The sequence below is a fragment of the Chlorocebus sabaeus genome, chromosome 12, assembly GCF_047675955.1.
Source record: "Chlorocebus sabaeus isolate Y175 chromosome 12, mChlSab1.0.hap1, whole genome shotgun sequence".
Taxonomy (NCBI): Eukaryota; Metazoa; Chordata; class Mammalia; order Primates; family Cercopithecidae; genus Chlorocebus; species Chlorocebus sabaeus.
In genome coordinates this window covers 103177250-103190778 of record NC_132915.1, presented here as the reverse complement: position 1 = coordinate 103190778, position 13529 = coordinate 103177250, and the positions used below count along the sequence as shown (strand labels likewise).

Below are 13529 nucleotides of genomic sequence, written 5' to 3'. Positions count from 1 at the left end.
AGCACTTTGAGAGGCTGAAGCTGGAGGATCACCTGAGATCAGGAGTTCCAGACCAGCCTGACCAACATAGTGAAACCCCGCCTCTACTAAAAAATAAATAAATAACACGGTGAAACCCCGTCTCTACTGAAAAATACGAAAAACTAGCCGGGCGAGGTGGCGGGCGCCTGTAGTCCCAGCTACTCGGGAGGCTGAGGCAGGAGAATGGCGTGAACCTGGGAGGTGGAGCTTGCAGTGAGCTGAGATCCGGCCACTGCACTCCAGCCTGGGCGACAGAGCGAGACTCCGTCTCAAAAAAAATAAATAAATAAATAAATAGCCGGGCGTGGTGGGGCGCGCCTGTAATTTCAGCTACTAGGGAGGTTGAGGCAGGAGAATTCCTTAAACCCAGAAGGCGGAGGTTGTGGTGCTAAGATAGCACCACTGAACTCTAGCCTGGAGCTTCTTTTTTTTTTTTAATTGAGATGGAGTCTCGCTCTGTCCCTCAGGCTGGAGTACAGTGGCGCGATCTCGGTTCACGGGCAGCTCCGCCTCCCGGGTTCACGCCATTCTCCTGCGTCAGCCTTCCCAATAGCTGGGACCACAGGCGCCCGCCACCACGTCCCGCTAATTTTTTTGTATTTTTAGTAGAGACAGGGTTTCACTGTGTTAGCCAGGATGATCTCAATCTCCTGACCTTGTGGTCCGTCTGCCTCAGCCTCCCAAAGTGCTGGGATTATAGGCATGAGCCACCATGCCCGGCCAGAGCTTTTGTTTTTTTAAGTTTCTGTCTGCAGTTTTTTTAAGACTCTGTCAAAAAAAAAAAAAAAAAAAAAAAAAGAAATGAATTCAGGGATCCTAGGGCCCTATAGCCTCAAGCCAACCTGGAGGGATCCCAAGGAGGCAAAAACCTGAGGCGGGTGGGGCGAGCCTGAGCAAAAGGCCTGGAGGTTGGAAAGCACTCAGGGATGTTCAGGGCAGGACAAGCTGAAGAGCTCCCGCAGGACAGCCACCCGCCGGCAGGTCCTCGGCTGCACTCCTAACGGCCACTCCAGGCAGCACAAAGGGGGCTCTGAGCTCAGCGGAGCCACCACACTGAGCCCTATTCATTCTCCTAGGGGTGCCAGAAACTGCCCTGGCGCCCGGGCCAAGAGCAGACGGGCCCCAGCACTGACGAGGTGCCTCTGCCGCAGCAACACAGCATCTCTGTGGTTGGGATTCCCAGGTCTCATGCCTTGTGCGTGCCTGTCAGGATTCCCTGTCCTGTGCCAATCTGCCCCTTATCTGTGCCTATCTCTCAGCAACCACAGCCAGGGCTCGCGGAGGCTGGACCTGCGTTTGCCTCTCTCGCCCTCCCAACAACCCAAGGAAGTGGGGGCTGCTGTGGGTGCATTTCACAGATGAGGAAACTGTGGCCCAGAGAGGCAAAGTGTCTTGTGCAGGATCACATAGCAAGTCAGGAGCAGGTCTGGCCAGGAAGCAGCATAGCCTTGGCAGCTAACCCAAGTCACACTGCAACCCCCTCCCAGGAGAGAAGCCGGGGACTTACCTCCTATCTTCCGCTAGGGGATACCAGCCGGGGAGTTAGGACACTTGGTTGTCGGTCTGTCCATTGTCTGCCTCTGCTTTTTGTTTTGTTTTGTTTTGAGACGGAGTCTTGCTCTTTCACCCAGACTGGAGTGCAATGGCACGATCTCGGCTCACTGCAACTTCTGCCTCCCAGGTTCAAGCAATTCTCCTGCTTCAGCCTCCTGAGTAGCTGGGATTACAGGCACCCGCCACCACGCCCAGCTAATTTTTGTATTTTTAGTAGAGACAGGGTTTCACCATGTTGATCAGGCTGGTCTCGAACCCCTGACCTCGTGATCCACCCACCTCGGCCTCCCAAAGTGCTGGGATTACAGGCATGAGCCACCGTGACCGGCCCTTTTTTTTTTTTTTTTTTGAGATAGGGTCTCCCTCTGTCGCTAGGCTGGAGTGCAGTGGTGGGATCTCGGCTTACTGCAACTTTTGCCTCCCTGGTTCAAGCAGTTCTCCTGCCTCAGCCTCCCGAGTAGCTGGGAATACACGTGCACACCACCACACCCGGCTAATTTTTTAAAATGTATTTTTAGTAGAGACGAGGTTTCACTGTGTTGGCCAGGCTGTGCTCAAACCCCTGACTTCAGGTGATCCACCTGCCTCGGCCTCCCAAGATGCTGGAATTGCAGGTGTGAGCCACCATGCCCACCCTGGGGCTGTTACTGTTAATGGAGGATGCAGGAAGTGCCCTATCAGATGGCAGTGGACTCCTCTCACAGCCCGGGTTGCCATCCTGGGGTCCAAGATAAAATGCCGAAACCCTGCAGGTTGGCTGCATACCTCCCACTTCTCCCCATTCTAGAAATCAGGTGACTGAAGCTTCGGAGGTGGAAGTAGCTGGGATTGGAAGCCCTGGGTCTTGGGCCCTGCCCCAAGCCCCAGCAGCTGCTGACACCCTTTGCAGATGTTCAGGATGACCGTGGAGGGGAGGTTGCATTTCCTCATCGTGGTCTGCCCACCTGAGCCTGCACACACGGTAAGCTTGTAGTGTGGAAAGGCACCAGCCCATGGGTTAAGGGGCCTAGAAGGGAGAGTTGTGACCCAGTCTGGGCCAGCAACCAGCTGTGTTACCTGGGGGAATCCCTCTGCCTCTCTGTGCCTCGGTTTCACCATCTCTGTCCAGTGGGTACAGTGGACCACATGATGACATCTCCCTGATAGCTTGGAAAGCGGTGACTGTGCTTTGGTAGGCACCGATTCTGTGCCAGGCCCTACACCAACGGCTGAAGCTGGTGAAGTGATCACTGCAAGTACCCCCGGTTCACAGGGAGGACATCACACCGTGGCAAAATGGCCAGCCAAGAGTGGAACTTGGGTCTGGGTGGCCCAGAGTCCACAGGCCTCATCACAGCTCTCTCCAATCTGCGGCTGCCAGTCCCTCTCCTGGGTACAGAGGCTGAGAAGCAACTGCCCTGCACACAGGCCTGACTCCCCTCACCTTCCCAGCCCGATGACCAGGCCCCCTGACAGCTGTTGGCAGATCCCCAGCGGCCCCCAGCCCACTGGGCTCTGTTCCCAGAGCCTGCGGCCTGCTCCTTAGACCTTCCAGGTCCCACGGGCTTGTGGTCTGCCCCCTGCCCCTGCTGCTGAGGCCAAGGAGGCGGCCCACAGGGGCCGGGGCTAGGAGAGGCCCCAGCCCCCGCCCCCTGCGGAGAGGGTGGGGAGGGTGGAGCTGTGGGAGTTTCACTGGTTTAAAAATACACAGAGGAAGCGAGTGAGAGAAAGGGGAAGGGGAGGTGGGAGAGGCACCTCAACTTTGATGTCCAGAGCCTTGAGCGGCCACTCGAAAGCTGGCCAAGGGCTTCACACAACTTGCCAAGATGACAGAGGGGACCAAGAAGACCAGCAAAAAGTTCAGTGAGTGCGGGGTGCCGTCTTCACTGTCCTCCATCCCTGGCTGTCCTCTGGGCCTCTCTCTGCATCTGTTTCTTCATCACTGTCTTCATTTCCGTTTCTCTCTCTCTCACTGTTTTTCTTTTTTTGTTTTTACCTTTGGACGCCAGGGTCTCTGTCACCCAGGCTGGGGTGCAGTGGCACAATCTCGGCTCACTGCAGTCTTGACCTCCGAGGCTCAAGTGATCCTCCCACCTCAGCCTCTTAAGTAGCTAGGCAAGTAGTTAGGACTCCAGGCACAATTTAACTTTTTTTTTTTTGGCTGGGTGCGGTGGTGGCTCACGCCTGTAATCCCAGCACTTGGGGAGGCCGAGGCCGGGGGATCACCTGAGGTCAGGAGTTCAAGACCAGCCTGGCCAATGTGGTGAAACCCATCTCTACTAAAAATACAAAAAATTAGCCGGGTGTGGTGGCAAGCACCTGTAATCCCAGCTACTCAAGAGGTTGAGGCAGAAGAAACGCTTGAACCCGGGAAGTGGAGATTGCAGTGAGATTGCACCACTGCACTCCAACCTGGGCGATACAGCAAGACTGCATCTCAAAAAATAAGTAAATATAAAAAAATAAGTAAACAATAAAATTGATTTTTTTGTTTTTTTTTGTAGAGTCCGGGGTGGGGACTTTGTTGCCCAGGCTGGTCTGGATCTCCTGGACTCAAGCGATCCTCCTGTTTCCAGCCTTGTTTCTCTTTCTCTTTGTCCATCACTATCTCTCTGCAGACGTCTCTGCTTCTGGGCGTCCCCGTGGCTTTCTAGCTGTCATTCTGACCTAGCATCTCTCTCTCTCTCTCTCTGACTCATTGACTTCGTTCTCCATCTCTGTGCTTCTCTTGTCTCTGTCTCTTTGTCTCCCCACTGTGTCTTTCGATCTCTGCAGTCCACTGTGTCTCTGGCTGTCTCTGACCTCGCAGCTGGGCAGGGGAGGGCTTCGCACACTCCATCCCCCGCCCACAGGCCTGGGCTCACATGGGATCCCAGGTGGGGAGTTACTGGGGCGGCAGGGGGATGCGGGTGTCATGGGATCCCAGGTGGGGAGTTACTGGGGCGGCAGGGGGATGGGGGTGTCATGGGATCCCAGGTGGGGAGTTACTGGGGTGGCAGGGGGATGGGGGTGTCATGGGATCCCAGGTGGGGAGTTACTGGGGTGGCAGGGGGATGGGGGTGTCCTGGGATGCTGTCCCACATTCCCAACAGCAGTGAGGCTGGGAGCCGATATTTGGGTAGGGAAAGAGCCCAGAACTACTAGAACCAGGCTCCAGGGTGAGGGGCCACACTGGCCCACTGCTCTGCTTTCCCTGTATCTGTCCTTCCCAGTCCCAGCAAACTTTTTCTGTCTCCTGATTCCTTTGATCTGACCCCACCAGGGTGGGGGACAGGTGGTGTAAAGGGCAGCGATTATGACTACATTTCCCAGAGGGCAATGCTGAGGCCTGGAGACTTGCCTGAGGTCACACCAGCTATTGAGCAGGGCCCAATCCCAGACCCTGGACTCTGGGCCTCAGTTTCCCTCCCGGCCCCCACTATCTCCTCCAAACGCCTGGTGCCCAGGAGGCAAAACCAGTGATGCTGAGAAAGAAGGTGGTTGGGGGTCCTCCCTCTGGCCACTGATGCAATTTCCACCCCCACCGCATGCAGCGGAAGGGCAGAGCGGCCACATTTGTGACCACGTTTCTCGGGAGACCAAAGCAATAATCAAATGGGGCTAGCAGGGCTGGGAAGCAAACCCCTGAGCACTGACCCAGCTGTGCCGAGCCCTTGGCCTGTGTCCAGGCTCAGCCGTGGCCTTGCTGTGTGACCCTGGGGGAGTCCCTCCCCATCCCTGGACCTCAGTTTCCTCCCTTGTCAACTGGGGGCATCCTACCTGCATCCCAGCGCGGGTGCGAGCAGCTGAGGAGGTGGAGGATGCTGAGGACGTGGAAAATGCTAGTGTTTTTCCTTTTTGCTCATCTGGGGGCTATGGGGAAGTCAGTTGGTGGTGGCTGTGAGAAGGGACAGTCCCACAGCTGAGGGCAGGGGTAGGGAACTCACATGCACCCCTGTGGAAACCAGGAGATGGTATCACCCCAGCCGTTCCTCTTGAGTCTGGAACTGGGCTCAGCTGACAGGAAGGAGAGAACCACAGACAGTGCGACCCTCAGGCTCGCAACAACCCCCTCCTCATTTCACCCCCACCCCAGGTGCACAGAGGCTGGCTGGAACACGCCCCAACCCCCGATACGAGCACAAAACACGAATACCTGCTCCACCTACCAGCAGCGTGACCTCAGTTCATCACACTGCTCTGAATCTCAATTTTCACATCTGGAAAATGGGAATTAAACTGTGTCACCGAGTTATGCTGAGAATTCATGCAGCACATGTTTGCAGATGCAGAATCATTTTCAGAAATTTTAAAATTATTATTATCAGTGGCCGGGCGCGGTGGCTCACCCCTGTAATCCCAACACTTTTGGAGGCTGAGGTGGGTGGATCCCTTGAGGTCAGGAGTTTGAGACCAGCCTGGCCAACATGGTGAAACCTTGTCTCTACTAAAAGTACAAAAATCAGCCGGGTGTGGTGGCACGTGCCTGTAATCCCAGCTACTCGGGAGGCTGAGGCAGGAGAATCGCTTTAACCCAGGAAGTGGAGGTTGCAGTGAGCCAAGATTGCACCACTGCACTCCAGCCTGGGTGACAGAGCGAGACCCTGTCTCAAAAGAAAAAATAATAAATACATAAATAATTATTACTATTAGAGACAGGTTCTTGCTCTGTCGCCCAGACTGGAGTGCAGTGGTGCCATCATAGTGCACGGCAATCTTGAACTCCTGGGCTTAAGCCATCCTCCTGCCTCAGCCTCCCAACTAGCTGGGATTACAGGCACACACCAGCACATCCAGCTAACTTTATTTATTTATTTATTTATTTAGAGATGGAGTCTTGCTCTTGTCGCCCAGGTTGGAGTGCAATGGTGTAATCTCGGCTCACTGCAACCTCCACCTCTAGGGTTCAGGCAATTATCCTGCCTTAGCCTCCCAAGTAGCTGAGATTACAGACATGCACCACCATGCCTGGCTAACTTTTGTATTTTTAGTACAGACAGGTTTTCACCATGTTGACCGGGCTGGTCTCAAACTCCTGACCTCAGGTGATCCACCCACCTCAGCCTCCCAAAGTGCTGGGATCACAGGCATGAACCACGGCACCCGGCCTTACTTTTTTATTTTTTGTAGAGACAGGGTCTTGCTATGTTGTCCAGGCTGGTCTCGAACTCCTGACCTCAGGTGATCCACCCGCATCAGCCTCCCAAAGTGCTGGGATTACAGGCATGAGCCACCATGCCTGGCCTAAGCTTTTCTTTAATTCTCACATTGCCCTAGGAGGTATGTGTTGGAATCTCTATTTTACTGATGTGGAGAATGAGGTTCAGCTCAGAGAGGTCAAGTGACTTGCCTAAGGTCACACAGCTAGGATGTGAAAGAGCAGGAATTTAAGTCCAGGACTATGTGATCCCAAAGCTCCCATCTTATACCACTTCCAGGGGTGTGTTAACAATTAGAAGGGGTGTCCAGGAAGCCCCCAGCCCTCTTTAGCCCCTCACCGAGTGAAACTGCAGGAATTGTTCATTATTATTACTGATGTTGACATTGTGATTACCTTCTTTTCCTTCCCTTCCCCTCTGCTAGAGTTCTTCAAGTTCAAGGGCTTTGGGAGTCTCTCCAACCTCCCTCGGTCCTTCACTCTGAGACGATCCTTAGCTCCCATCAGTAGGCAGTCCCATTTGGAGCCTGACACCTTTGAAGCCACGCAGGATGACATGGTGACGGTGCCCAAGAGTCCCCCAGCCTATGCCCGCTCCAGTGACATGTACAGCCACATGGGCACCATGCCTCGCCCCAGCATCAAGAAAGCACAGAACTCACAGGCTGTCCGGCAGGCCCAGGAGGTGGGTCCCAAGCCCAACCTGGTACCCCGAGGTGTACCCGACCCCCCAGGCTTGGAGGCAGCCAAGGAGGTGATGGTGAAGGCCAATGGCCCTCTAGAGGACATCCCAGCAATGGAACCCAACCCTTCAGCAGTGGAGGTAGACCCCATCAGAAAGCCCGAGGTCCCCACAGGAGACACAGAAGAGGAGAGACCTCCCAGGGACGTGCACTCAGAAAGGTAGGTGCCTAGGGACTGGTTGGGACCTGCAGGGATGGCTTCTGTTTTTTTTTTCTTTTTTTTTCTTTTTTTCTTTTTGACACAGAGTGTTGCTCTGTCTCTCAGGCTGGAGTGTAGTGGCATGATCCTGGCTCACTGCAACCTCTGCCTCCCCGGTTCAAACGATTCTCCTGCCTCAGCCCCCTGAGCAGCTGGGACCGCAGGCGCCAGTCACCACGCCCGGCTAATTTTTGTATTTTAAGTAGAGACAGGGTTTCACCATGTTGGCCAGGCTGGCCTCGAACTCCTGACCTCAGGTGATCTGCCCGCCTTGGCCTCCCAAAGTGCTGGGATTACAGGCATGAGCCACCGCGCCTGGGCTTCTTTTAAACCCAGTACACATCTGGGTTAAAAAGAAAAAAACCTACACATTGACCAGGTGCTTACTGTAGACCAGGCACTGTGATAAACCCTTTACTTGTAATTAGCAAAATAAGACTGGCAAGGCGAGACTGTTACTGTTTCCATAGGACAGATGAGGAAGCTGAGATTCACATAGTGATGTCATCTGCCTCAGTCAGGGTGCACATTTGCTAATGACAAAGCCAGCATGTGAACCGAGACCCCCCTGCCTCCAAAGCCCCAGTCAGCCTCTAGCACGGGCCCTCAGCTGCTGGATGGATCCTAAACCCAGTCATTAGACCCCTGCCCTGAACCCCCTCACCCAAATCATCACCATTAGTTTTGCTGGACAATACCTTCACCTAGTCTAGAAAACCATTTGTTAGCTTAGTTTGGTTATAGGGTGAGTTGAGTTCATGCAAAAATACAAATTGTGATAACAGGACAATAGCTCCCATTTAGTAAGCATTTTTACCGGGTATCAGCACAAATATCTCCCTGAAAACTCAGTAGAAGATTCAGTCATTAAGGCTGGGTGCAGTGTCTCATGCCTGTAATCCCAGTATTTTGAGAGGCTAGGAGTTTGAGACCAGCCTGGCCAACATGGTGAAACCCTATCTCTACTAAAAATACAAAAACTAGCAAGACATGGTGGCATGTGCCTGTAATCCCAGTTACTAGGGAGGTGGAGGCATGAGAATTGCTTGAACTCGGGAGGTGGAGGTTGCAGTGAGCCGAGATCATGCCACTGTGCTCCAGACTCGGCCACAGAGCAAGACTCACTCTCGGAAAAAAAAAAAAAGATTCAATTATTAGCCCCATTTACAGATTGGGAAACTGAGACTCAACCAAGGTTACGCAGAGCTGGGATTTGAGCAGGAATCTGCTTGCCTCCAGAGGCTGCACACTTATGTACCACATTGGACTCACCACCTTCTCAACCCTAGGGCCATGTCTTTCACATCCCTGGAGACCCCTCTATCCCAGCCAAAGGCGTCCCTAACTTTTCAATCCTTAGAACCTTTGTATCGCTGGGCGCGGTGGCTCACGCCTGTAATCCCAGCACTTTGGGAGGCTGAGGCGGGCAGATCACAAGGTCAGGAGATCGAGACCATCCTGGCTAACACGGTGAAACCCCGTCTCTACTAAAAATACAAAAAATTAGCCGGGTGTGGTGGCGGGCGCCTGTGGTCCCAGCTACTCGGGAGGCTGAGGCAGGAGAATGGCGTGGGACCAGGAGGCGGTGCTTGCAGTGAGCCGACATCGTGCCACTGCACTCCAGCCTGGGCGAGAGAGCGAGACTCTGTCTCAAAAAACAACAACAACAACAACAACAACAACAAAAAACCTTTGTATCAACCACACCAGTCACATGTGCCTGTCGAAATAAAGAAAAAAAGTCAGCTGGCCAGGCACAGTGGCTCACGCCTGTAATCCCAACACTTTGGGTGGCCGAGGTAGGCAGATCACGAGGTCAGGAGTTTGAGACCAGCCTGGCCAAAGAGACCAACCCGACCAACATGGTGTAACCCTATCTCTACTAAAAATACAAAAATTAGCCGGGCGTGGTGGCACGCACCTGTAATCCCAGCTACTCGGGAAGCTGAGGCAGGAGAATTGCCTGAACCTGGGAGGCAGAGGTTGCAGTGAGCCAAGATGGCGCCATTGCACTCCAGCCTGGGTGACAGAGTGAGACTCCAACTCAAAAAAAAATAAATCAAAAGCCAGCTGAGCAAAAGTAATTGTAGGGCCAGTTCTGGGACCTTTTTCTTTCTTTCTTTTTCTGGTAACTTTCTTGAGCAGCTTTTCCCTGAGACACCAAGCACAGCCTCTGTCTCTGAGCTGTAATTGCCTAGACCCCTGATCAGCGAAGAGGACCATGTAAAGGGGTAGAGTGAATCCAGTCCAGATTCTGCCTCTTACTGGCTGCATGAGTGGACAAATCTGCTCCTCTCTTGGAGCTTCAGTTTCTCATCTGATAAATGGACATAACAATAGCACCTACCTGGTCGGGTTGTGGTGAGGATTCAAGAATAACATACCTGTAAAATCCCAACACAGTGGCTGGCATGCTGCACTCAGTAAATGGGAACGCTATATTTACGATTAATAGAACTCATGTTTTTCCACCATCCCTGGCTGCCTTCTGCCATCCCCTCCTACATTCGCCCTCATTCGGGAATAGAGGACCAAGGATTGTATGTAGGGGAGAGGGCTTGATGATGGGTCCCGGGGCGTTCTAAGGCACCCCAAGGTATGAGACTGCACCAGGAGCCTGGCCCCTCCCACTCAGGGAAGCCGAGTTTCGCGGGAGCGGAGCGGGGCGGGGTGGGGCGAGGCGAGGCGGAGTTGAGGGCGTGTATAGGGGCGTGTCCTAACCCAGGCTGCGCGGAGAGCTGTTGGGGAAGCGAGCTTCGGTGCCTGGCGGGCGAGGCGGAGGGGTGTGCTAGGGGGCGCGGCCTTCCCAACACGGACTGATGGGGAGGGGGCGGAGCGAGACCGGAGGCGGAGCGAGACCGGAGGCGGAGAGCCGTGTCCGAGGCGGGTAGCGTCCTTCACTGCCTGTGGAGTGGGCGGTGGAGCGGGGCCAGGCAAGGAGCGCAGGGGCGTGTCTGGGGGCGTGGTCTACAGGTCAGTCTCCGCCCCCGGAATCCGGCACTGAACTCCGCAGCCCCGTGGCCTGAGAAAGGCGAGAGCCGCTGAGCTTAGGAGGTCCCCGGGCTGCAGGCGGCGACAGCGGGGGAAGCATGACTGCTGTGGGCCGAAGGTGCCCCGCGCTGGGGTCCCGAGGGTGAGTGACCGAGCTGGGCCTGAGGAGGGCCGGCGGGGAGCAGGAGAGGTCGAAGGAGGAAATCTGCACCCCTGGGGCAACTGACAAATTTGGGGGTGGGGTTAGCATCAGGGACTTTTCTAAGCCAGCTTTCTTTGGGTGTAATTTTATCACTGCAGGTCAGGCATCTGCTTATCTACTCTACACAACAGCTCCAGGAGAGAGGTACTATTATCACCCCCATTTTATAGATGAGGAAAGAAAGACTTGCCTGCCGAATTTGACACAGCCGGTGAGCGTCAGAATCAGGGTTTAATCCCAGCTTCCTGGCCCATGCTTTTAACACCTGGGCAACACATCCCTCTCCAGCAGGGCTAGGGCCGCTGAGAATGGCAAGTCCAGGACCCAGCCCAAGCCTTCTTGCTCTGTGGACAGAGCCCTGGTGGGCCTAGCAGTGCTTCTGGCATCATGCTTAGCCAGGAGCTGACCAAGGAAATGGAGACTCTTTCCCTCCAGCATCTGGAGTGTCCCGGGGAGGATGGGGTTAGCAGACCAGATTGAGCCCCCTTCTGGTGCCCCGGGACCCAGTGCTCCATCTGCACTGGTGGCTCACGGTTGAACATTCCTTCCAGAAGTCCCTGAACCTCAGCCCTGTGCCCTGGAGTTGGGGGAGAGGCCTGGTCCGTGAGATCTCAGACTAGCCCTGCCCCACTCTGGTCCTCAGTCTCCCCAGTAGTTCAGATGGGCCTGAGATGGTCTCTGAGGATCCATCCAGTTTGAGGAGGAGGACATTAGGGAATTGCCATTGAGCAAGTTCGGGGGCCCTGTTCCTGAGTGTCTAGAGGAGGCTGTCCCAGGCCTAAGCTGGGGAGACAGTATCCCTCCCCCACCCCTGGGGAGGCAGGGTGCACCTGGAGCAGGAGGAAGGAAGGGGAAAAGGTGAGACTGCAGGGGTTTCCTGGTGTCCTCTTCCCTGCTGAGATCATGGGGATGAAGAGGAAGGAGGGAGGAGGGACCTTTAGCTCCCCTCTCAAAAAAAAGGAAAGCACCAGCCTAGCCTGCCTCCTACCTCCCAAGGACCCTCAGTCTTCTGCAGGTCCCAGAGAGGCACTCTCGCTCCTCAATCCGTCTTACAGAGGAGGAAGCAGAAGCCTGGAGAGGGACAGGAAGCCCCAGCACTCCCTACCCCATGCCCACCCACACTGGAATTGTCAGGCGAGGGTCCCGCCAGGCATGATCACCAGCTGACAACAAGCGAGCACCTGACAGGTGTTGTCTAGCTCATGGGGCCTGTGAGGTGGGAGCCTCTACTTGCTCCATTTTGCCAGTGAGGAGACTGAGGCTCAGAGAGGGGAAGGGACTCTCCTGGGGTCACAGAGAAATTGGGTGTCAGGCCTGACACCTGAAGCTTAAGAGCTTCAGCTCCTAAGCCCAAGCTCTTAACCACTAGGTCACATTTCCCCTCCTGCAAGTAAAAATCTCAAAGCTTTTTATTTTATTTTATTTTATTTTATTTATTTATTTATTTATTTGAGATGGAGTTTCACTCTTGTTGTCCAGGCTGGAGTGCAATGGCGTGATCTCGGCTCTCTGCAACCTCCGCCTCCTGGGTTCAAGTATTTCTCCTGCCTCAGCCTCCCGAGTAGCTGGGATTACAGGCATGTGCCACTACGCCTGGCTAATTTTTTTTTTTTTTTTTTTTTTTTGTATTTTTAGTAGAGACGGAGTTTCTCCATGTTAGTCAGGCTGATCTCGAACTCCTGACCTCAGGTGATCTGCCCGCCTCTGCCTCCCAAAATGCTGGGATTATAGGCGTGAGCCACTGTGCCCAGCCGGCTTTTTCTACCATTATTTCAAATGACTTCCCATGACCCCCTGGAAAGGAACCCATTTTGCAGATGAAGACATTGAGATTTTTGTGAGGCTAATAACTTGCTTGAGGTGATGCAGTCAGTTGAGTTGGAATGATATTCATTTTCATATTGACTGAGGTACAGCTATGCCTCAGACACTGTTTTAGGTTCTGGGAGATAGCGGTGAGCATGGCAGACAAAACCCTGCCCTCAGGGAGTCCCCATTCCAGGGCAGGGGAGACAGATGATAGACAAGATAAATGAGTTCTGTGGTTGACTAGAAGAGAAAAGACTTATCGAGAAAATTTAAAATCCGCTCTAGAATTGTTTGGCGAAAGCAGGGAGTGGCTGGCGGTGCCAATTTAAGAAGGTTAACCAGAAAGAAAGGCTCAGTGAGGAAGTGACATTTGAACAAAGGAGACGAAGGGACAGACCCTCTTGCTGTCTGGGAAGGAGCACACCAGGCCCAGGGAACAGCAAGTATAAAGGCCCTGAGGTGGCAAGTTTGGGGAACAGCAGAGACCAGTGTGGCTGGGGCAGAGCAAGGTGGGGAAGACAGGGAGAGGTGGTTTGGGAGGCTGAGATGGAAATGGGCACAGATAACATAGGGCCTGGAAGGGCCCAGCGAGGACCTGACTTTGGCTCTGAGCAAAACGGGAACCATTGCTGGCCTTGAACAGCGACAGGCTCCACTGTGACTTATGTTTTTAAAAGACCTTTTTTTAGGAGGATCATTTCTGTGTTTGATATTTTTTTGAGACAGGGTCTCATTCTGTTGCCTAGGCTGGAGTGCAGTGGCTCGATCATAGCTTGTGGCAGCCTCGAACTTTTAGGATAATCTGATTGCTGTTCTGTGTCGCTTTTTAGTGCCTCCTCTGAGTGTCCTTTGCCTCCCACCCGGAGATCCAAGCTCCGACCCTCACTCCCAAGG

General features: G+C 54.0%; 1 protein-coding gene across 3 annotated transcripts in view; it reads left to right on the top strand.

The window, feature by feature from the left end:
- Positions 1-1947: 1947 nt before the first annotated feature.
- The window catches only part of SH2D3C (SH2 domain containing 3C), a 42155-nt gene continuing 30573 nt past the window's right edge, over positions 1948-13529 (top strand). The window contains exons 1-2 of one of the 3 annotated variants that reach the window (XM_073021944.1): positions 1948-3417; positions 7117-7594. In XM_073021944.1, the coding sequence (XP_072878045.1) occupies positions 3381-3417; positions 7117-7594 (515 nt within the window). In that variant the 5' untranslated portion in view covers positions 1948-3380. Of the gene's footprint in view, positions 3418-7116; positions 7595-10587; positions 10767-13529 lie in introns of those variants that run through there. The other 2 variants (XM_037994167.2, XM_008006143.3) reach the window with 2 other exon arrangements.